This window comes from Acomys minous, assembly GCF_964271855.1.
Source record: "Acomys minous genome assembly, chromosome: 15".
Taxonomy (NCBI): Eukaryota; Metazoa; Chordata; class Mammalia; order Rodentia; family Muridae; genus Acomys; species Acomys minous.
In genome coordinates this window covers 51,343,182-51,368,777 of record NC_140497.1, presented here as the reverse complement: position 1 = coordinate 51,368,777, position 25,596 = coordinate 51,343,182, and the positions used below count along the sequence as shown (strand labels likewise).

General features: G+C 41.5%; 1 protein-coding gene across 11 annotated transcripts in view; it reads right to left on the bottom strand.

Moving 5' to 3' along the window:
• LOC311583996 (uncharacterized protein) overlaps positions 1–25,362 on the bottom strand; it is a 98,921-nt gene extending 73,559 nt beyond the window's left edge. For 7 of the 11 annotated variants that reach the window (XR_014774743.1, XR_014774744.1, XR_014774745.1 and 4 more), the window contains exons 1-3: positions 25,265–25,362; positions 11,664–11,699; positions 11,350–11,509 (exon numbers count right to left, since the gene is read on the bottom strand). Coding sequence is in view for 5 of the 11 variants with exons in the window: in XM_084757998.1 (XP_084614124.1) it covers positions 11,350–11,352 (3 nt within the window). In the remaining 6 variants the exon portion in view is untranslated. Of the gene's footprint in view, positions 1–11,349; positions 11,510–11,663; positions 11,700–24,113; positions 24,557–25,264 lie in introns of all 11 variants that reach the window. The other 4 variants (XM_084757999.1, XM_084758001.1, XM_084758000.1 and 1 more) reach the window with 4 other exon arrangements.
• Positions 25,363–25,596: the final 234 nt, after the last annotated feature.

Here is a 25,596-nt window from a genome sequence, read left to right as displayed (position 1 = left end):
ACAGAGTTGCCCAACAGGTTGCAGACCACTCTGACTCTCTTTTGTCTGCCTAACCAGAGGCTATACCTAATAAAAGTCTAAATAGGCCACTTATCCTAGACCCAGTACCCCTCCCCTCCTCATCAACACATCCTAGTCCTCAAGTTGAGTGGGCTTAAGCACAAGATACACTGGCCATACAAGTCCAACGTAGGTGGAGATGACATGTTGGATCAGAGGCTACACAGGCCTGAAGAACTCCTGCCCCAAGTTGGGTGGAGACTCTCTGTTTAACCATAGACCACATAGTTCAGAAGACCAGAGATGAAACGGAAACCAAGCAACATAACATTATTCCAAAAGAGACAAATCTCAAAATCAGCAACTAAGTGAATAATCACCCCAAATGCAGATGCCAAAACACCAGTATATGAATACAGCAGGAAAGAGCCAGGTCAGTAAGTTAACAACTATCCTATTACAGCAAGCCATGAATGCACCAACAGCAGAATTACACGAAAAGACCTCAAAACCAACTTTTTGAAGATCATAAAGATCCTTAAAGAACTGAATAAACCACTTAAAGACATCAAGAAAAGAACAAACAAAAAGTTGGAGTAAATCCCTTATAGAAAGCAAAAATTAAACAAATAGTTGAATGAAGGAAATAAACGTGTAAGAAACAGAAAAGAGAAATAGAAACAATAGGAAAACACAAACTGTGGGAATTACGGAAACAGACAATCTAGACACGTGAACAAGAATAGATGCAAGCACCACCAAGAGCATAAAAGAGACAAAAGAGAATTTCATGTGTGTAAGAGACTATGGGAAAAATAGGTATACTGGTCAAAGAAAATGACAAATCTAAAAAGATTGTCATGACAAACCATTCAGAATATCTGGGACATCATGAAAAGTCTTAACCTATGAATAATAGAAACACAGGAAGAATAGCAGCTTATTGGACAGAAAATATTTTTTAGAAAAGATTACTATACTCAGGAAAAGATTACATCATGAAAGATGGAGAATATAAGATATTTCAAAATATCATCAAATTTCAACAGTATTTATCTACAAATCCAGTCCTACATAAAATGTCAGATGAAAACTTCCATACCAAGGAAGTTAACTATGCCCATAAAAACACATGTCATTTCATAGCAGCAAAACTTAAATAAGGGAAACACACACACACACACACACACACACACACACACACACACACACACACTTACCAAAAACATCAGCAAAAAACCAGAAATCAACAAACATTGATTGTTGACATCTCTAAACACCAATGGCCTCACTTCCCAACAAAAGACTCAAACAGAGAGTGTGAAAACACTTCCCATCCTTCTGCTGCATACAGGAAACACACCAGAACATCAAAGACAGACATTACCTCAGAGCCACAGATTTCAAAATGATTTTCCACCCAATTGGACCTAAGCATCAAGCTGGTGTAGCCAAATCAATATCTAACAAACCCAACTTTAAACCAAAATAAATAGAAAGAACCTGGAAAGGATATTTCATACTAATCAAAGGAAAAATACATGAAATTGACATCTCAGTTCTCAACATTCTTACCACAAAATGCAAGGACACACACATTAGTTAACAAAACAACAACAACAAAGCCACACTAGACCTTATGTCACAAACCATAGATAAAACTTCACACACTAATAGTGCGATATTTCAATATTCCACTCTCACTAACCAACAGATCATATACACAAACACCGGTGCTAACATGTTACAAATCAAATGGACCTAACAGATATCCATAGAATACTGCACCCAAACACAAAAGAATATTCCTTCTTCTCAGCATCGTGGAGCTTTACTCCAAATTTAAAACACAGGCAGTAACTTAGCGCGTCTCAAAGACACAGGAAAACTGAAATAACTGCTGGTATCCTACCAGTCCACCAAGATTAAAGCTGGACTTCAACAACAACAAAAGAACAAAAAGCCTGCAACTCATGCAAGCTAACAACTCTCTTCTTAATGACCATTGGGACAAGACTGAAATAAAGAAAGAAATTAAAGACTTCCTGGAATTCAGTAAAAATGATTGCACACAAAATTTCCCTTAAGGGACCCAATGAAGGGCGTAGTAAAAAATATAAATAGCACTGTCTACCCAAGAAATGAAGATATCACATGCCAGCAAATTAACAGCACTTACAAGAACTATATAACAAAAACAGGAAAGCACAACAGGAGGAGACTGCAATAAATAATCAAATTTAGGGCTGAAATAAATGAAATTGGAACAAAAAGATCATTATAAGTAATCATGGTAACAAAGCCTTGAGTCTTTGAAAACAAAATCAAGGACAAAGTCTTTTTTAAAAATAAAGATTTATTTATAATTTATATAGTATTTTGCCTGCATGTGAGCCAGCAGACCAGAAGAGAGCACCAGAGCTCATTATAGATGGTTGTGAGCAAACATGTTGTTGCTGGGAAATGAACTCATGATCATCGGAAAAGCAGTCAGTGCTGCTTAACCTCTGAGCCATCTCTCCAGCCCCTCAACGACAAAGTCTTATCTAAATTTACTAAAAAGTGGAGGGACAATATCCAAATTAACAAAATCAAAACTGAAAAGAAGGACATAACAAAGGACACTGAGGAAATCCAAAGAATAATCAGATCATACTTTTAAAACTTTTATACCATAAAATTGAAATATCTAAAAAAAAAAAAAGAATGGTATTGTCAAAAGATATAATTTACCAGTGTGAAATCAAGATGCCCCCCAAAAATAACTTAAATAGAGCTATAGTATCTAAGAAGCAGTAATTAAATTTCTCTAAACAAACCACTGAACAAGTATGAAACAAACAAACAAACAAAAAAAACCCAAAGGAAAACAAAACACCCAGGACCAGATGGTTTAGTGCACAGTCAGAGAAGCTAAGGGGCCAAGAGACACTGTGCAGGTCACCACACAGGGGGAACAACAGTCTGTTTCACATTCCAGTCCAGCACCTGAAACTCTGACAGCACATGGCTGCTACCCCTGCCCTAAGCACAGTGGCCTCACATTCACCACGGTACGGCTGCTGCTCTCCCTCACAGCTTCCTTCTGCTAGTGCATATGGTTGTTAGGCCTTCCCAGAATCTCTCCTAAACTAGAGCCACCCACTGGGCCACAGGGCAGTAGCACATCCCCTACTGGATGAGCAGGGATCAAATGACTAGGACGCACAGCCTCCTAGCTCAGCCACTTTATTCTATGGTCAGAAAAGACTCTAGTCTGAAATTTTTTATTTTAGTAGAAGTTCTTTCAGTCTCTAAAAGCACTTCCTGTTCATCTCCAAGGACACAGGGTCCCTTGTACACACGTGCCATTTCAAACACAGTATCTAGAGGAGCCATCCTGGCTTCACCGCTGGAAAGTCCTGCACCAAATCTTGGGTCAAATTCTAGCAGCAACAATAATAAAAGCAAAGAGGTAATGAAATTTAATGCAAGGAGGAGTATGTTGGAGGGAAGAAAAAGAATTTTGAAAATGATACAATATAAATTTCAAAAAAGTAATTTAAAGTTGAAACCTGTGGTATGGCCCATGTGCTCGAGGGACTAGCAATCTGTACAACAACACACAAAGGATTGCTCCCACCTTTTCTCTCAGGCTGTCCATCTTCAGCCAGAAAAATAACTGTCCTGTTAGGCATGGCCACATCAGTTTGTTCAGATTTTCTTTTATGGGTGAGCTATTCTAAATACAATAATTTGGTGTTTAGAAACGAGTTTAGTTTTTAATCAGATTCCTGATTGCCTGGTTGTGGACCAAAGAAACGGACAGAGAATAATGTCTTCCTGGCACTGGGCAGCAGAAGCAGGATTAGTTGTTCAAAGCAATTTTCAATTTTCACAGTGTGAAGGAAATATGGGCTATAGGAGACATTGATAAAAGCACACACACGCACACAAAAATCAATACTACTTGAGAAAAATAAAATTAACAGCCAAAAAAACACTGAAACATAGAAACAGATTAAAGCAGTGATGTTTTTAAAGAAAATAAAATTGTAAATATGACAATAATAATTGACTTTTTAAAAACGTAAATATAATTTAAAAAGTCCTTAGCTATATTGGCTAGGAAAAGAGAAGGCCTTTCCTTAGTACAGGGAATTCCATTAAGAAGTTACCAAATGGCCTTGGCCCTACGGACAATGTGAGCTGCTGAGATGTGGAACCTGTGACACACAGGCACAGCCAGTGAGTGGGCTGCCTCTCAAACCTCTGAGTTGACCTAACTGTGTCTAGCAGGATTGCACGTATGTGGATAGGAGCCGTCCCTAATGAGAAATTCAGTATTTGTTGGCTCAAGCTAACTTCCCCAAGCTGTAGGCTCAGATCTGCAGTGTCTTCGTTCACATGGCATGAATGAATACATGCTGGGAAATTACAAACTCACTTGCCCTGTTGAAATCACGTCCTTCTTCATAAGGTGACCCCTCCAGCTGAAAACCTTACACTACAGTCTTTGATCCAGCTTTTGCCTACCCTGTTTCCCCCTGTAGTCTTTACAATAAACTGTTTCTCCTATTCTGTTTTCAAAGCAAAGGCCATGCTCCACACACAAATTCTTTTCCTGTTGCTGCAATAGAAAGTGGATTGAGTACCTCAAATAGGTAATTATAAAACTCTGTGACGATAAAACACTTTACAAATTTTAAACTCAATCAAGTGGACAGCAAGGTAATAGCTCTGCACAGCTACAGAGTAGGATCAACACCATCAGAAGCACCATAAAAGAGACAGCCTCAGAAATATTTTTTCTATATGGCTGGAGATAAATCTGTTCAACGTTTAACACTGCCTTCTAGGAAGAAAGATCTCTATGAACTTAAGAAATTAATGAAGAAAAATTTCCTGAAGATTAGCATGAATCCAGCTCTGGTTAATGTTCAATGAGGAGCCATCTATTAGAGATTTTGCATTCTATATAGGTGGCTTCAGTCCCCGGGGTACACTTGGAACAATTTAAGTAGGGGTAGCAGACTATAAGTCTAGACACGGAGGCAGGTGGGAGATTTACACAGCAAAGATGTTTCCAAAACAAGGGGAACACTCTCACATACCAGTTGGAGTACAAACTTGTACAACCACTTTTGAAATCCATTTGGTGGCTTCTCAGAAAATTGGGAATAGTTAGATTTCAAGACTCAGCTGTACTACTGAGTATATACTCAAAACAAAAAACAACAAGAATATGTGCTCAACTATGATCATAGCAACTTTATTTCTAATCCCCAGAAACTGGAAAAAAATTAGATGTTCCTCAACCGAAGAATGGGGAAAAATGTGGCATATTTACAGAATGGAATGTTACTCAGCTATTAAAAGTAACATGTTTTGAGTAGGCAAATAAGTGGAACTAGAAAAGATTACCCTGAGTGAGGTAACTGAGATACAGAATGACAAACATGGTGTGTACTCATTTATAAGTGGATTTTAGCAATAAGGTTCAGGATGTCCATGTTAAAATCCACAGACCCAAAGACAATAAGTAACAAGTAGGGCTGAAGGGAAGATGTTTAAATCTCACAGAGAATGGAAAATAAAATAGACATTGGGGTCGATGGATGAAGGGAACCCCATGGAAGATGGGCTGGAATGGGAACAGAAGTGATCAAGTGTGAAGAGGATGGCTGGAAAAAATGGAATTAGTTGTGTGTGGGAATAGTTGGGACAAGCTATACATCTTGGACAATGGAAACTCCCAGGAAACTGTGAGGGTGACTCTGCTAAGACTCCTAGCAACAGGGATGGATATACAATAATTCAAAAACTCAGTTGGCCTCTTTTATACAAAAGACAAACAGGCTGAGAAAGAAATTAGGGAAACAACACCCTTTACAATGGCCATGAAAAACATGATACCTTGGTGTCACTCTAACCAAGCAAGTGAAAGACCTGTATGAAAAAATAAAAAAAAAAAACCTTCAAGTCTCTGTAGAAAGAAATTGAAGAAAATATGAGAAGCTAGAAGGATCTCCCATGCTCAAGGATTGGTTGGATTAACATAGTAAAAACTGGCCATGTTACCAAAAGCAATTTACAGATTCAAGGAAATTCTCATCCAAATGACAACACAGTTATTTACAGACCTTGAAAAGAAGAATTCTCAACTTCATTTGGAAAAACAAAAACACCCAAACAGCTAAGACGATCCTATATAATAAAAGATCTTCTGTAGCTATCTCCAACCCTGACCCCAATCTGTACTAAAGAGCAATAGTAATAAGAAGGAGGATCAATGGAATTGAAGTCCCAGAAATACACGCACATATCTATGGACACTTGATTTTTGACCAAGAAGCCCAAACTATACAATGGAAAAAATATAGCATCTTCAACAAATGTTGCTGGTTGAACAAATGTCTACTTGTAGAAAAATGCATTTAAACACTTATTTATCTCCCTACACAAAACGAAAGTCCAAGTGGATTAAAGACCTCAACATAAAACTAAACATACTAAATTGATTAAAAGAAAAAGTGTGGAAAAGTATTGAACTCATTGGCATAGGAAACAACTTCCTCTACAGAACACCAATAGCTCAGGCATTAAGATCAACATTTATCACCAACATCTCAAAAACATTCAGTTGACTCAGTAGAGGAAAATCAAAATGCTTTATCAACATGAATATCTGCATCGGTTCATACCACTGAAGCAGAACAATCCCAGACTGCAAGGCTTCACAAATGTACTTATGTCCCGTGTAAGGGTTTCTAACCATGCAGCATCTGTAGCAGCCTTTCGGATCGGGGATCTGTGAGGTTAAGGCAAACTTTCTTGGCAGGATGTGGTCAGGAAACCTATGAGTTTGGATATGGGCAGCTAATCCTGGTTTTTTGCCTTGTTCAAACAAAGCAATAATATTGTGAGACTGGAGATGAAAGGTTTTTCCTTCTGCTAATGACATGAATGTATTATTGAGTACCCCAATGTTTGCACAGCCATCAGCAAAGGCGAGGACTCAAGCCAGGTAGTTCTGTTTGATACAATCTTCCTGGTTCACAGAAATCGATGCAGGCAGTCAAAAGCTGGATTTCATTCACATGACATAGCTGGAGAGAGATACTGTTTTGGTGTGTTTAGACAAAGTTGCAAAAATTGTGAATCTACAAGCAAAACTAAAGTCAAGTAAGAAGCTGGCCTCTGAGCTAAGCTTTGACATCTGCATCAAGTCTGTAGTGTGCCTTCATGACAGTATGTTAGCTTTCTGGAAACATAGAATGCAGGGTAAAAGCTTCAAATCAGGTGAGATTACCCAGGAAATTTCAGATGAAACAAGAGTTTTCCACTTATTGGGATCAGACAGAGTTGTTTGGAAAGTAGGCCGACAGAAAACCCCATGGCACACAGCAATTTCTACACCCTGGCTGGACACGAAAACAGTTACTAAGTAACAGAGATGAATTCCAAGTGACAAGAAGATGATTATGCTCCATTGAAAGCAAGAGTGTTTTAAGGGAATTCAATACAGACTGCAGTGTGACTTGCTTTAATTGTTGTGGGTTTTATATGAAATGATCTGTATATTAGGATAGAATTCAGTATTTTCAGTAGCTGGAAACAGCTACTCAATCTCTTGCCACTGTGTGGTGGTTATATCAAGTTGCTTAATAAAAGCTATGAGATGAATAAAAAAGAAAAAAGAACAATTAGTAAATGGGACCTCATGAAACTGAAATGCAAAGGACAAAGGACAACATCAACAGAACAAAATGACAGCCTACAGACTAGGCAAAGTTTTTCACCAACCCTATATCTGACCAAGGGCTAATATCTAAAATATATGAAGAACTCAAGAAATTAAAAACTATCAAACCATCAACTCAAATAAAAAATGGGGGACAAAGCTAAACAGAATTCTCAACAGAGGAATAGCGAATAGCCAAGAAACGCTTAAAGAAATGGTCAATGTCCCTAGTCATCAGGGAAATGTAAATCAAAATGACTCTGAGATTCCATCTGATACCTATCAGAATGACTAAGATTAAAAACTGAAGTGTCAGCACATGCTGGCAAAGATGTAGAGAAAGGGGAACACCCCTTCATTGCTGATGGGAGTGGAAACTTATACAACCACTTTGCATATCAGTCTGGTACTTTTTTAAAAAATTGGGAACAGTTCTACCTTCAAGTCCCAGCCATATCACTACTGGGTAAAAGTCTGAAAGATACTCTTCCATACAACAAGGATATTTCCTCAATATGTACAAAGCAGCTTATTTGTAATACCCAGAATCTGAAAACAAACTAGATGCCTCTCAACCATTGAATGGATAAATAAACTGTGGTGCATTTACACAGTGGAATACTACTCAGCTATTAAAAACAAGGAAACTTTGAAATTGGCAGGCAAATGAATGGAACTAGACATGACCATCCTGAGTGAGGTAACCCAGACCCAGAAGGACTGGCATGGTATATATTCACTTATAAGCAGATATTAACCTAATAATACAGGATAGCCACACTACAATACACACAACTAAGGAAACTAAGTAACAAGGAGGAAACTAAGGAGAATGCTTACTTCTCATTCAGAAGGACAAATAGAGTAGGCACAGGAAGCAGCTGAAGAGGAGGAACAGGGACGGATCCTACCACAGAGGTCCTCTTAAAGACTCCATGCTGAAGAGGATCCAAACAGATGCTGAGACACACAGTGAAAATTCAGGGTGGAGCACAGGGAGTCTTATGGAAGATTTGTGGAATAGAAGGACAAGGCGGAGTCAGAAACTCCACAAGGAGATCAGTGGAGACACAGATCCAGGCAGAGGAAGGGGATGCTGCAGACACTGAGGCACCAATCAAGGACCTAGACCTCTGCTCAGATGTAGCAGAGAGGCAGTACATTTCTCCTTGTGGGACCCATAATATGGAAAGGAGGGACAACTTCTGACATGGATTCTGGCCCCCACATGTTGATCACTTCTTGCTGGCGTGGCTCTGCCAGGGAACAGAAGAAGACTTTACAGGTAGTCCAGATGAGACTTGATAGGCTGAGGTCAGAGGGTAGGGGAGGAGGGCTCCACTTTCTGAGAACGAGTGCAGGTAGGTTTGTTTTGGAGACAATAAGCCATATGGCCAATGTTCAGCCATCTTGTCAGAGTCTGCCCCTTTAAGTCTTTTTCACAGAGCTTGCCTTTCACTAGAAACTAGCTGACCCTGTTGTGGGTTAACAGTTAGACTAAAGACAGATAGAGATGTAGCAACCCTGTTATGCTTTAGCAGTTAGACTAGACAAAGATGGAGCCAGACACCCTGTGTGTCAGGACATTATGGCCCTGATTGGAATTCCCTGTGTTTTGAGAAAAGCCTGCAGCTGGGTTGCTATAGCAATATGCTTCCCTGCCTTCTGACTTATAAAAGCTGCTGCCTGACTAATAAAGTTTGAGAGTTTGATCAATCAGACTTACTTTCCTTCTTTGTGTCTTGTGTTTTCAACAGGTGAACTTCCTCCCGAGTTTTAGTCGAACCACGCAGGCCGGGGGAGGATTGGAGTAAAAGGGAAGGAGTGTGGGACCAGGAGGTGATGAGGAAGGAGGCTACAATTGTGTTATTAAGTAAACAAATTAAAAATATTTTTATAATGCATGGATTCAAATGTAAAAAAAAAAGCACATTTTAATATTGGAGAGAGAACATCTACAAACAGAACTTAAAACCTGGAGTCATTTACTATAACATAGAAGCAGAATGTCAAATCAGGGGAGAAATTGGGACTATATGGTAGATGCTATAGGAAAACATGAGCAATGTATAAAATAAACTAGATTCATTACATAATATATTCTAACTTAAATACTAAATATATGAATAAAATCTTTAGTTAAACAAATAAAAGATATCCCCAGGACTATTTCTTGAGTACACAAGTGTCTGACGCAGCAGATCTTTATTCACTAACAGGTTCCATAGGTCAAGGGATGAGAAAGACAGGAAAAACAGAAGGAAGAAAAGATGAAAGCTGGTGTGGGGAGGTCTTGCACAAGACAGGTCTCATGCCAAGCAAGCTGATTAAGAAGAATAACATCTGGTATACTACTTCCAGGCAAAAATGGAAGGGAATGGGGCACTTCTATGAAGACAGCAGAAACAATCATACAATGTAATAAACACAGAAGGAAGGTAATCAAGCATGCTGCATAAGGGTAACAGGATCTTAACAACATTAGTGACCCACAGAGGCCTTGGGATTGATAACCACAGCCCCATGTGGTGGTAAGAATTGGGGGTCTCAGGAACAGAAGCAACCCCTCCCAAAAGGCCCTGGCAGCAGAATGTGACCAATTCTCCCTAGCATATTCATGGTTTCGGAGAAGGAGCTATCTCTTTTTCTGTACCTCAGGCTCTAGTGAAAGCTGCTGAGGCCTAGGCCCCAGGCTTTTACTGGATCTGCCAAGCGTCTTCCTGGGGTTTTAAAGGAGCTATGCTCCTTCTCCACACACGGGAAAGTCTTGCTTGATCAGGCTAGACATCAAGACAACAGTGTTTTCCTTTCCAAATAGTTGTCATCTGGGGTCTTCATGACCATATGACACAACTATGCTTTTCTCAAGAAGAAAACTGGGCAGTGATGGCACACCAGGCCATAGTGTTGGTTGTGATGCTGTAATGCCCCATTGAGCAGCTTGTTAGACTCCTGTTCCTTAATATGGGGATTGGACTAGTTAGTGGTGGGTTAGAAATCAGAATTGTCTCCTTTGTTATAATTTGGAGCTGAATGTCTAAATAATCCTAGCGAATGAACATGTTTTCTAGCACCTAATCTCTAACAACCATGGTTAACATATTATGTATTTTGGAGAGTTGTAGAGGCAGCCCGCTCTTAGCTAAATTCTACTTTATGTGGCTTACTATCCCTTAAGCATTGGTAAATCCTTAACATCGTCAATTCTAATCTTCTACATCACAGCTTAGTAGTGGAGTGCTACCCAACATATGAGATTCCATTTACCACTTGTGGGAAATAATCTCCAAATAGATCTCACTCCTAAGGTTTAAATACAAAGCGCAGAAATTCTAGAGATACTAGAGGAACTAAGATTCTGAGTTTGGAGTCCCGACGTATTCTAATGCACCAAAGCACTATGCAGTGGACTACAACGGTGTTTCTATACACAGCTCCCGTTCTGCTCCCAATGCTCTTCACACAGCAAGGCACAGGGAACAGTTATTCAGAGGCCAACATCTGGGTCCAGGTAGTTGTAAGGAAATCAAGACATCACAGAATATCACAACTAGCCATCACACGGGCTCCAGTGGCTCCAGCAGCTCATCTGCCCACTCCATCCCAGGCAGTGGCCCCTGACTCACCATATCGAAGCTTCCAGGCTGGACTGTGGGCACCACGCAGACACCTGTAGAGCTCTGACTAGCAATTCCTCAGCTTCAGAACTGAGCCTGGAGATCAGAAGAGCCGCCCCTTTTCTGACAGGGGATCCTCCTGACTGGGGTTCTGACTTGGTAGCCTGTGCTGAGAGACAAAATTACCTTCCTTAGAATTAGAGTATGCTGAAGGAACACAATACAGAGTTTCCTTGGGCTGTTTTCATCCCCAGCCACAGACTTCTTCTATATCTACAGGGATTGCATTTCAGTAGCATTGCCCCTGACCTCCAATAGCTCACCTTTCTTTCTTCCTTCATTCAGTAGGTGTTGGGTTCCTGGAGGAAACCAAGAAAACTCACATAAGATACTGAAGATTAAAAATGTAGGCTTTATTTTCTGGGGCAAAAGGAGATGGTCAGCTTGGTATCAGAATCTCATCTCTGAAGGGGTAATGGATTCCATATACAAAGGGTGAAACCCACAAGGTGAGGTGGGCTTCTGTGGGTGGTAGGATCATCCAATCAAATTTAACATTATAGGTTAGGTAAGACAGTATCTGTTGGAGATTTGGCCTGATCCAGGGCACTTGGCCTCAAGACTCTTACTAAATCCACTAAACCCTGGGGCCAAGATCCACAGGTGGAAGGGTTCCTACAATTTTAACATTTAAGGATAGATTTTAGGAAACAAAATGGTTGTTCTGTGGTTTCACACTCAGGTCAGGGGAATTTCATGTACGTTTAACTTGGTAGGCAGGCACTTCAGACAATCTGGGGAGAAAATCAGGAATCAGATGACAAACACAGTCATAGATCTTTCTCTCACCAGAAGATGAAGGGTAGCTCCATTCATATAGGAGTTTTCTACCTGAAATTCAATTCAGTCTCTTGACAAATTAATAATAATGAAAAGTATAGTCTTCATGGTAAATTTAACACGTAAAATAAGTGGCTGATGGATGGATGCCCTTAATGAACTCTACAGTCATCCAGCATTCTTCCTGACTGTTAGGTGGAGAAGGGAGCTGTAGTAGTCAAGGTTCTCTGGATGAACAGAAGAATGAATATAATACTTCCCTGTGTACAGAGCAAAGGGGTTTACTAGCTCACAGGCCGTGGTCCAGCTAGCCTACCAAGGGCTCTCTAACAACTAAAAGTTGGTAGTTCAGTCCAGAGTTCAGTTCAGAGGATGGATGTCTGCGCTGCTCTTCAGTGTTAGAACAGTTGCCAAAGAAGTGGCCTCTAAGCCAGAACAGAAATGAACTTACTACCCAGAGACAGGACAAGGAGGGAGGGGGAAGACAGAGAGAGAGAGAGAGAGAGAGAGAGAGAGAGAGAAGAGAGGAGAGAGGAGAGAGGAGAGAGGAGAGAGGAGAGAGGAGAGAGGAGAGAGGAGAGAAGAGAGAAGAGAGAAGAGAGCAGAGAGAAGAGAGAAGAGAGAAGAGAGAGAGATTGATTCTTTCTTCAATGTCTTCAATGTCCTTTATATAGTAGGCTGCCACCAGAAGATGTGGCCCAGATTAAAGGTGGATCTTATCAGCTCAAAAGATCCACATTCAGGAATGGTCTTCCCCCTTCAAAAACTTTAGTTAAGAAAAATCCCTCAGAGGTGGACGCAGCTGTGTGAGTTCTAGTTAACTGCAGATGGAGTCTGCTAGGCTACCATCTCATCAGCCAAGACAGAGCAGCAGAGACAGGTTTCTTACTTGAAATTGGCAAGAAAAGCATGGAGTCCTTCCCAAAGCAATGCCTTTTCTCAAATAGGAAGCATGAGGAGTTTACTCAGGAAGTCTGGGTAAGTTCATGGAGAGGTCTGCTTATCCCTGCACATACTTAGTTAACAGTTTCACTCTGGAACATGGTCAAAAAGTAACAGCAGACATTTGGGGGCCTTTTTAGCTCAAATTTAAGCAGGAACATATATAAATAAAAAATGTGGTAGAAAGAAGTATCTCCGGCATGTTCATTTTGTGCTATAACACCTCATAGAAAATCTGTCACGACCCCTCCAGTAGAGTCTGTGTGACAAACATTACCACAAAACAGAAGCGAAGACCCCTAGCTTCCTGGAAAGCGTCTGATGTTCCTGACAGGAGTGACTAACTGCAGCCCCCTCCTTCTCTCTTCTCACTCATTTGTTCTGGGAACATTTCACTTTTGTTTTTACTTTTCCTATCTAAGAACTTTTCAGGTGTAACTGTGTTGCTAGGCGACCCTTGTGCTTGACTTGAAACTGCAGCCAAGGGTCATTCCTTCAAGCTTACCACTAAGTTCTCTTCCACTTGTTAATGTAAACATGGCTAAGAATTAGTGACCAATGAATACTTTATATTATGACTTGCAAACACGTTTTGAGTATGAATCCAGATAGTGGCAGATGAGCTAAGAAAGCAAACTGTCTGGACTCACAGATTTTTGGCATAATGAGAGAACTTTGGCCTTTGATAAAGTAAGCACATGCACTGATACCAATCTAATGACTTATGAATGGTTGTTCAAGATTGATGACAACATAATTGCACAGCAATCCTGTATTTTTTAATTTTATGGGAAAATAACATAACCACATGTGAACCGCCCCATTTTAAAATGCGTATATAAACTTGGCTTGTTATCTCCAAAATACACCCAGAATCAAACAGCACTTTTGCTTTTGTTTTCTGTTGTGTCACTCTCCTATCTTTGTCCACCGACAGCTCGAGAACTCCCGACTCAAAGACTGATACCCAACTGAGACAGTCCATGGCATCCCACCAGGAAAGAAAAAGAGTGCTCCAAGAATTCTATGCCATTTGAAGGAAGCTTGATTGTACTACGCTTCAGCGAAAGGCATCCCAATGGGGGAAGAAAAGAAAAAAAGAAAAAAAGAAAGAAAGAAAAGTGTCCCAAGGTCTGTTCCTCAGTTGAGTTTAAGACTGCAGCCATGGATATATTTCCTGGGACCATGTTAAGGAGGAAAATCACAGATACTTACAAAGCACGTTTATAAAAAGGAGAAAATGGGGTAATAAGAACATAACAGAAAAGCTCAAAGTAACACCATTTCGTCACCATGTCATTAGGGAGGGTGATTGGGGGGTCAGGTCGTTCTAAAACACAACTCGAGGTCATGATTTGGAGTATGTCAGGTTCTAGCAAACAGACTTAAAAACAGCAACTCAGGTCTTAGAATACATGAAAACTTACTATTAAAAATACAGTATAATGACTCTTGCGTTGAAAATGAAGTCAGACAGATTCCTCATTCAATATTGTATATTCAATATACAATAGTTAAACAAAACAGATTTAAATTTCGGTCAACATACAATAATTCAACAAATGTCCTTAAATTTATATCAACCAATAACAACTTATAACAAATCACCCTAAACTACAAACATCCATAATACATTGAATGACCGAAAACACTCACTTCACATCTTGAGAATGGGAGTGTTGTGGTTCTTAAAATTACTTGTCTGGAGGCAAAGATAAATTTATAGACTAATGAGTATCTGCTAACCAGGAAAGATAGATGTATCTTCCTTCTGTCCAGTCTCTTTGTTGTCTGTCCAGCAATGTTGTCTGGCCAATCTCTGGGGATTGATCGTTACTTGCTATGCCAAGACATTCATGTCTCGGCTAATAGGAGGCCAGATGAAATATTATAAGTTTTGTTAGTATTCATAGTTTTTCATTCCCTGTAGATAAGGATAATTACTTTCCAAGCTCAAAACTGTTGCAGACTTCTACTCTAATGTCAACAAATCCTATAGCATATTGGCTGATCTACTTCCTCAGAGGAGGTACTTAGCCTGATGAGACTGATGTGTCGGAGCATGATGGGATGTGTGGGAATTCCACTTCTCTGAGGAGAGGGAGAAGGGGTGAAGAGGGCAGGGGATGGGAGAGTGGGATTTGGAAGTGAGGAGGGAGGGCGCTACAATAAGGATGTAAAATGAACAAATTAATTAATTAATGAAAAAAATAGGAAGATGAAACTCACAAGCAAATGCATGCAACTAGGAAAGATCATCATGACAGTGGTAACTCAGACTCCAAAAGACAAACCTGGCATGCACTCTCTGACAAGTTCATATTAAGTAACAGACAATCAAACTACAATAAAAACACAGAGATGCTAAGTAAAGAGAAGTGCTTTAGGTGGGATGACAAGGCTCTTCCTGGGAGGTGGAAATGATATAGAGTTTTTTAGTAGACAGGTGGAGAAGTGCAGAGTGGGTACAGGAACAGGATGACCTGTGTATGGAAGGAAAGGCAGAGGGAGAGACTACAATAAAAAAGTGATAGAATAGCTGGGCATTTAGGTGGCAATGTGGAATCCTAGCACAGGTGAATATTCCTGAAATCTATCAAGGTGCTCCTAACAAAGTAATCTAGTAATGAATGATATGGACCCTGAAGAAGCTATCTTCTGTAACCTGGCTAGGCTCCCAGTGTTAGGATTGGGTCACCAACCAGCCATAAACCTTCGATGAAAAACCTGACCTGCCTGCAAGACATGTTGGGGTAGTAGGTCACAAAGCTTGAGGGTGTGACAAACCAATTACTGGCCTAACTTGAGGCCTGAGCCATGAGTGACTATCCATGCCTGATACTTCCTGGATGGCCAGGAACCTGAAGCTGGATGGCTCAGATTTCTAGGGATGAACCTTGTAAGACTGACATTTAACAAAAGGTCAATGAAATGTTTCCTAATGACATTCTGCTATATTAATAAATGCTGCCTAGCCCAATAGTCAGAGAGTCTTCCTCCAGCAGCTGATGAGAACAGATACAGACACCAACAACCACACATTAGGGGGATTGTGGGGAGCCAGGGTAAAGAAGAGGAGAAAGTACTACTGGGGACAGAGGGATCAAGGACACCATGAGAACACAGTCCACTGAATCAACTCAGGATGTTCTTGGGGCCCACACAGACTGAAGCAACAATCAAGGAACCTGCACAGGTCAGCTCTAGGCCATCTGCTCACATGCTGTGCTTGTTTGCCTTGGGATTTTTGTGGAAGTCCTATGAGCCGAGGTGGGGTTGCCTCAGCCTTTTTTTGGCTGCTCACAGAACTCTTTTCCTCCCACTGTGTTTCCTTGTCCAGTCTTGACATGAGGGCTTATGTACAGTCTTACTGCATCTGGTTATGCCTTGTTCCGTTCTTTTCTGCTCTTTTCTGAAATGGAGGAGAAATGGACATTGGGAGAAGGGATATGGGAGGACATGAGAGGACGGAGGACAGGCCTCAGGCAGGATGTATTCTGTGAGAGAAGAATAAAAAAGTAATTATACACTATGGTGTGTGTGTGTGTGTGTGTGTGTGTGTGTGTGTGTGTGTGTGTGTGTGTGTGTGTACCTAGTGAGGTAAAGAATAGATCATCAAGTCCCTGGAAGGGAAGTTACAGGCAGTTGTGAGCCACATGACATGGGTCCTGGGAATTGAAGTCTGGGCCTCTGGAAGAGCATCAAGTGCTTCTAACCACTAAGCCATCTCTCCAGCCCGAGGTTTCTAACCAAATATTGCTGTACTGCTGAAGGATGATCCCCATCACCACTATTCTACTAGTTTCTAAACTATTCGTAAAGCGTAAAAGACAAACCTAAAAGTAGAATTCAATGTTCCACTTTCCAATCTGTCTTTCTACCACACATCAAAATCAATCATGTTACAAGCAACATCCCAGAGCTGTGGCTGCAGAGCCTAATTATGCACAGGGAATCAATAATCAGGGAAGATCAAAGGCCAAGAGCTTCTGCTTAGATCACCACACGGACAGACCCACAGTCTGGTTCACAGTCCATTCCAGTAACAGCAGCTATGACAGCTCAACTGGCACGCTCCCAGTGACCTGGGGACAGTGGTGCTCACACTCAACAAGACTGGTTGTCTCCCTACAGTTCCCTACAGCAGCACCAGAGGAGAATCCTGGAAGGACCCGCAGTCTACCCTACACTACTTCTTCTGCCTGCTAGGCCTTGCAAGAGTTTCTCATATACTAGGGCCCCCAGCTGGGACTCAGGATAGCAGCAGCTCCTCCAGCTAGGTGAGTAGAGACAGCACAGGCCTTCCTAGCCCTTCCCTTTGACCCTAGGGACAGACAGGGCCCTATTCTGGAAAATTTTATTTTAGTAGAAATTCTTCCAGTCTACCAGAACACTTCCTGTTCCTCTTCCAAGGCACTGGGCCCTTAAGTGTGAACTCCATTTCATACTCTTATGTGCAGAAGGGACATATCTTGGCTTCACAGCTGGGAAGTCCTGCTGCAACACTTAAGTCAAAACTCAGCATAACAATAATAAAGCAAAAAAAAAAAAAAAAAAAAAAAAAAAAGGCCAAGGCATTGAATACAAGGAGGAGTATGTGAGAGTAAGAAAAAATAGTTGGAAAATGATCTGATTATATTTTCAAAAATTATAACAATAATCTCTGCACTAGGCAGCAGAGGCAGGATTAGCTGTTCAAAGCAATTTGCAATTCCAGAGTGTAAGGCAAGCCTGGGACATAGAAGACATTGCCCTAAACATAAATAAATTAAATATATCAATAATACTTGAGAATAATGGAATAAACTGGCTTTATCGTTCCATGTGCTCTCAGGACTAGCAATCTGCCAAGAGCCACCCTGTTAAGGGAACTCACTAGGCACGTGGGCTGCCTAGGAGGTGATCTGGTATTTGCAAGGCCTGTACTGTGATGCAACCCCAGAACTGCTTCTAGCCTCTGACACGCTGTCAGAAGCCACTGATTTGGTGAAATTCAGTAGGCATGAGAGATCTCTGGAGGTAATCCGGTGTTTGCAAGGTCTGTATTGTGAAGTACTCCAGAATTGCTTCCAACCTCGGACTACCCTGTCAATTGTGTTTGTTGCGTCTCTCTGGAATCTGGCATTAGAGCCCAGCATGGTGGTGCATGCCTTTAATCCCAGCACCCAGGGAGGCAGAGGCAAGTGGATCACTGTGAGTCTAAGGCCAGCCTGGTCTACAAAATGAGTCCAGGACAGGCAAGGTTACACAGAGAACCTCTGTCTCAAACAAACAAACAAACAAACAAACAAACCAAAAAAAATCTGGCATTGGTGTGAATTGTTACTTTCTGGTTATTGACCAGCTCTGATTGAGCAAACTTCCTACAGGATCTTGTTGAAGATGTACTGTTTGTTATTCAGATGAACTAATCCCTGATTATGGAATTCCTGATTTGATTCAAATAGTTTTAAAAGTTAAATTGTTTCAGATTTCCTAAAACAATCTTAGAGAGTTTATGACTGCATAGCATACCTTTGTGGACCTCCAGATGCCTTGCTAGGGAGAGCCTAATAGCAGATTTGTGGCTTCAGATAAGCCACCACTCCAAAAGGCACCAGGAATCCTGGTATTTCACCATAAATATATGCAAGTTGGCTTAAACTTCTCATGATCCTAAATTGGAATGAAACTACTTAGAGATGTCTGAATTTACTGTTTCTTAGAATGAAAGACAGATAAAAAAATTCTTGTCCTGAACTCATTAGGAAGTAAGAGATAGCTGGATAATGTATAGTTAGGTCAGTCTTATTGATGAGTCATATATTCTTGTAAATTTCGGACCCTATTAACCTTAGACCCTGTCAACCTTCGACATTCTGAACTCACTATGAACTTACATAACGGTCACCTGTTTTGGACTGCGAGGTCTTCAATGGGTACCTGTGGAGGGGGCAGACAAGTAGGGGGACAGGAGACACAAAGAAATGAGGGCAAGTCTGGATCTGGTCAAACCCAGTTTATTGAAAATTTTCACAAAGTTTATATAGGCACAGAGGCATGGGTATTTGCGTAAGCAAGGGTCGCTATGGATACCTAACTCTGGAATGCTCCAGCAGGTACCTACCTTTACAGCTGCTATAATTGCAGGAGAGAAATTCCAGAGAGAGAAAGGGAAGTTGTGAAAGATCTGGTTAGTCAGGAAAAACTTCCCAGAACTGCTGCTCCCAGGCAGCTGGCCTTTAATCTGATCTTATCAGTAGTCTTACTGGAAAAGCTAGTTTATAGCCAGAAAGGAGTAGCTCGGGGGGGTCTTAGAATGACCATCCCCCACAAAAAAACCACAACAGGTGTCTAACTGCCGAACCACGACAGGGTCAGTTGGTTTCTGGTAAATGGCAGACTTCTGGAGAAATAGGAACCTAGACTCTGACAAGATGGAAGAACATTGGCCATATAGCCTGTCCCCTACAGTCACCAACAATAAATGGCATTAAAATTGGGAAACAACTTAGTTGAAGTTAAGATGCTGGACTTCATCCATCTTTTCTCTTAAATCTATGTGTTGAGATTGGGAAACTTGACTTCAGTTGAAGTCGAGATGCCTAATTCCATCCACCTTTTCCTGTGAGTGTATGTGTGTGTGAGTGGTGTGTTTTCTATCTCTCTCTTATTTCTTATTTCCCTGTGGTTTTGCAAATAATTTAGCAGACCCAGGGCTCTTTTACCTGAGCCTAAGTTTACTTTAGCTTACTGGAGATCTCCACAAGAAGGCCTGTCCACAGATCAAGGAGCCGGCATTTACAACCCCGTGCAGTTTCTGGCAGAAGCTTCTTTTACAGCCTAAGCCATAGGAAAATTTTGGTCAGTTTAAGGTCTGCTCCTTGGCCGCAGTACAGCCAGTCCCTAGAGAAGAAACCCTGGGCTCCCTTTTCTCTTTCTTCTTTCAGTCCTGATCATCAAGCCTGATTATCAGCTCTGGCCACCCAAGAGATAAAGTGAACTGGTGGAAGGGCATCTGCACTCAGCCCCAGAGATCACACCCTGGACCTCTTCAGAGCAGCAGCCAGGCATTAACAGCAATCCACATAAGAGCACTCCAAGGATTATTCCCCCTTTTCTCTCAGGCTGTACATTTTCAGCCAGAAAAAAATAACATCCTACTAGGTATGGCCACATCAGATTGTCCAGATCTTCTCTTTTGGTGGACTTAATGTAATTTTACTAATTTGGTTTCTAGAAGTTTCTAGAAATAAGTTCAGTTCTTTAATCAGATTCTTGTTGGCCTGGTCTGTGGACTCAAGACATGGAGAGTCAGGACATTTATTAATCATCTACAATTGATTACCTGAATACTCATTGGTAATCCCAACTGCTGCCAAAGCAGAAAAGCTCTCACCAGTTACAAAGTTGGCCAGTGAACCCACTTTTTACATAGGCCCCTCCTCATTTGTAATTCACCAATAAAAGCCAGGAAGGGCTGAGGACAATCATTCACTAGTCTCTTTCCTTGTACTGAACAGTCAAGGCCCAATCTGGGAGGGGCTACAGGACTGTCTTCCTAGCACAGTAGAAGCAGGATAAGGTGTTCAAAGCAATTTCCAATTAAGGGGTGTGAAGGAAACGTGGGCTATAGGAGTCATTGACCTAAGCAAAATAAATACATCAATAGTAATTGAGAAAATGAAGTAAAATTAGTAATGGCCAGGGAACACTGGAACGTAACAAAGAGATTAGAGCAGTGATGTTTTTAAAGAAAACGAAACTTTAAAAGAGATACCAATAATGGACTTTTTAAAAATGTAAAGATAATTGAAAAGGCCCTTAGTTAAATTGACTTAGAAAAGAGTAGGCCTCTCCTCAAGAGATGGAAAGCTTTTAGTAAGACACCAACAGGCCTTGCCCCTAGGCAAACGATAGCTGCTGAGATCTGGAACCTGTCACACACAGCTGCAGCCGGGAGTGGCCTGTGGCTCGAACATCTGAGATGACTTAACTGTGTCACCCAGGATTGTATGTATCTGCACAGCAGTTCCCTAATTGGAAACTGATATTGACTGGCTCAAGCTAACTTCCCCAAACTGCTCACCCACCAGTCTGCTCTGTCTTCATTCACATGCCACTAATTAATACGTTTGGAAATTAGAAAATGGCTCACCCTGCTTAGCTCAGGCCCTTCTTCATAATGGTGACGCTGCAGCTGACTACACTGCAGTCTCGGATCTAGCTACTGCCTTCCCTGGTGCCCTGCCGTGCACATGATAGACTATTTCTCCTATACTGGTTTGAAAGCAAAGGCCATGCTCCACACACAAATTCTCTTCCTGTTAAGGCAATGGGCAGTTGATTATGTAACACAAATAGTTAATTATCAAACCCTGTGACTATAAAACATTTTAAGTGAAGGATGCAATTTTAATCACGTAGCCAGAAAGCTAATAGCCCTACACAGGTACAGACTAAAATTAAGGCCACCTGAAGCAACATAAGAGAGAGAACCTCAGAAGCATTTTTCTATAAGGCTGGAGGTGCAGCTGTTCAACAATTAATATGGCCTTCTGGGCTGAACCTAGGACATTAATGAAGAATGTAAGAACAACAATCATGAGAGGAGAAAACAAATGAGTTGTAATCTGAATAAATTAATTAAATAATAAAAAGCCAAAAAAAAAAGTATAACAATCATCCAACTTTAATGTTCAGTGAGGAGCAATCTAGAACAGATGTTGCATTCTGTATATGCTGGGTCAGGCCTCAGGTTACATAGTAAACAATTTATATAGGGACAGGAGATTATAAGTGTAGCCACTTAGGTAGATGGGAGCTTTATCCAGCCAAGGTATTAACAAAACAAGGGGACACTCTCACATGCTGGTGGGAGTACAAACTTTGGAAATAAATTTGGTGGTTTCTCAGAAAATTGGGAAAGGTTCTATTTCAAGAACCAGCTATACCACTCTGGGGCATATACCCAAAACATGTTCTACCATAATACAAGGACATTTGATATACTATGATCATAGCAGTTTTATTTGTAATAGCCAGAAGTGGGAACAACCTATATGTCCCTCAACTGATGAATCGATGAAGAAAACATGGTGTATTTACAGAATAGAATATTACTCAGCTATCAAAAACAATAACATCATGATTTGTAGGCAAATAAATGGACCTAAAAAACATCATCTTGAGTGAGGTAACCCAGATCCAGAAAGACAAATATAGTATGTCCTCACTTATGAGTGGATTTTAGCCACAATGTATAGGATATCCATGTGAAAATCCACATACCCAAAGAAGCTAAGGAACAAGCTGGGCTCAAGCGAGGAGGCTAGAATCTCCCTGAAAATAAAATAGACATTGAGGGTGGATAGGTGGAGGCATCCCCATGGAAGGACTGAGAAGGTGAACAAGTATGGAGAGGATGGCTGGAAAGAGAAGTGTAATTAGTTTGGGGTGGGGTAGGTCTGGCACAAGTTAGAAATCTAGGACAACGGAAACTCCCAGGAATCTATGAGGGTGACTCTGGTTGAGACTCCTAGCAATGGGGGCTACAGATCCTGAACTAGCCATTTCCTGTAAGCACACAAGAAATCCAATGGGATTGGAACACCAATCCACCCACAAAGCCTTCAGCTTACAATTGGTCCTGCCTCAGAATGTACAGAGACAGGAGCCTAGCTCAAGCCAACAACTGATGGAAACAGATGGAACAGACCAGTAGCCAAACATTGGGTGGACCTTGAGGAATTCTGTGGAAGAACCAGGGGAAGAACTGTAGGAGCCAGGAGGGCTAAGAAACCACAAGAAAGTCGACAGAATCAATCAGCCTGGGCCCACTGGGCCTCACAGAGACTGAACAACCATGGGGCGTACTTAGGCCGCCTTCTGCACATATGTCATAGTTGTGTAATATAGTCTTAATGTAGAACACCTAATAGCTGGAGCAGGGGTTGCCTCTGTCTCTGATGCTGGCCTATGGATCCCTTTCCCCTAACTGGACTGCCTTGTCTATCCTCAATAAGAGAAGATGTGCCTTGTCTTACTGCAGCTTGATATGCCAAGGCTGGGTGACATCCTTAGAGGCATCCTCTTTCCAGAAGAGTAAGTAAGGGAGGAGGAAGGAAATGGGGGTCGATGAGGAGGAATGACTAAGAGGAGAAGAGGGAGAGGAAAGTGTATGAAAGTTAATTAATCAAAGAAAACCTTAACCGACTGCTTCAATAACGGACACACTTCAACATCATTACATAAAAGCACATACAAACTAATAATGGAGAGAGGACACTTGCAAACAGAACTTAAAACATGGAGTCCTTAACTCTATCATAGAAGCAGAGTGTCAACTCAGAGGGAGAAATTGGGACTATATAGTAGACGTTACAGGGAAACAGGCATCTGTATAAAATAAACTAGACTCTGAAAACAATATAGTCTAACTTACATATAAAACATAGGAATAAAACTTTTAAACAAACAAAAAAACTATTTCTTAAGCACACAAGTGTCCTGAAGCAGCAGATTATTACTCAGTGACAGGTTCCAGAGGGGAATGTGCCATGGGGTAAGAAAGACTGGAAAAGTAGAAGGAAGAAAAGATAAGAGCTGGTGTGGGGAGGTCTCGCGCAAGACAGGTCTCATGCCAAGCAAGCTGATTAAGAAGAATGACATCTGGTATACTACTTCCAGGCAAAAATGGAAGGCAATAGGGCACTTCTATGAAGACAGCAGAAAAAAAAAATCATACAATGTAATAAACACAGAAAGAAGTTAATTATACATGCTGCATAAGGGTAAACAGGGGATCTTAAGAAAACTACTGACCTAGGCCACAGTGGCCTTGGGTGTGATTGATAATAACAGCCCCACATTGTAAGAGTTGGGGGTCTCAGGAACAGAGGCAGCCAAGCCCTGATGCCGCCCCCTGATTTGGAATGCCCTGGCATCAGACCAGGACAAATTCTCCCAACATATTTTTGGTTTTTCAGAAAGAGCTCTCTATTTCTTTATACCTGAGGGCCTTAGTGAAAGCTCCCAAGGCCTGGGCCGCAGGCTGTTACTGGATCTTCCAAGCATCTTCCTGGTTTTGAGAAGGAGCTATGAGCCCGGCAGTGGTGGCTCATGCCTTTAATCCCAGCAATTGGGAGGCAGAGACAGGCAGATCTCTGTGAGTTCGGGCGGGGCCAGACTGGTCTACAAAGGGAGTCTAGGACAGCCAAGGCTACACAGAGAAATCCTGTTTCGAGAGAAAAAAAAAAAAAGAAAGAAAGAAAGAAAAAGGAGAAAGAGCTATGTTCTTCTCCACATATGAAGGCCTCAGGGAAAGACTTGCTTGACCTGGTCCTTTCCAAATAGTTGTCAACTGGGATCTTCTTGACCATATGGCACAACTATGCTCTTCTCGAAGGGAAACTGGACTTTTATGGCACACCAGGCCTTAGGGTTGGTTGTGACCCTGTAATGATGCATTGAGCAGCTTGTTAGACATCTGCTCTTTAATACGGGGATTGGACTAGTGGTGGGTTGTAAAGCGTTTGGCTCCTTTGTTACAATTTGGAGCCAAATGTCTAGACGATACTAGTGAATGATCCTTTTTTTTTAAGTACATAATCTCTAACGACCTTGGTTAAACATACTATGCATTTGGGGGTGTTGTAGCGGCCGCCTCCCCCCCCTTACCAAAATTCCACTTTCTGTGACTCACTATCCCCTAAGCTTTGGTAAATCATTTCCATCGTCAATTCTAATCTTCTACATCGCAGCTTAGTACTGGAGTGCTACCTAACACATTAGATTCCATTTACTACTTCCACGAAAGTGACTCCAAATGGATCGCACTCCTAGAGGTTAAATAGGAAGTGCAGAAAGTCGAGTGACACTAGAAAAACTACAACGCCCTGAGTTTGGTAACCTGGTATCTTCTGATGCACAGAAAGCACTGTGATGCTGACTACAAGGTGTTTCTACACACAGGACCTGTTCCCGATGCTCTGAGCTAAGCACAGAGCTAAGTTATGCCGAGGCCACCACGTGGGCCCACGTAGTTGCAGGGACCACAAAAGACCTCACAGGACACCACGATAGCCAACGGCAGGTAAGGCCCGTAACATGGGCTCCAGAGGCTCAGCCGCCCTCTCCGCCCAAGACAGCCGCCCTTGCTCACCGTATCCAGACTTCCAGGATGGCCTGTGGACTCCTCACAGCTCCCCTCAGAGAACTGACTAGCCGTTACTCAGCTTCGGAACTGAGCCAAGAGACAGGAAGAGCCCGCCTCCCTTTCTGACTGGCAGTCCTCCCTCACGTTCTGATTGGCTAGTAAGCGCTGACAGACAAAAGTCCCTCCCTTAGGATTAAGAGTCTCCAGAAGGAATACAGTGTCTCCTGAAACTGTTTTCAGCAAAAGTCACTGACTTTGGAGATTTGCATTTTAGTAGCCCTGGGCCTGACTTCCAATAATGGATTTTCTGTCTTTCAGCACTTATTAGGTGTTGGGTT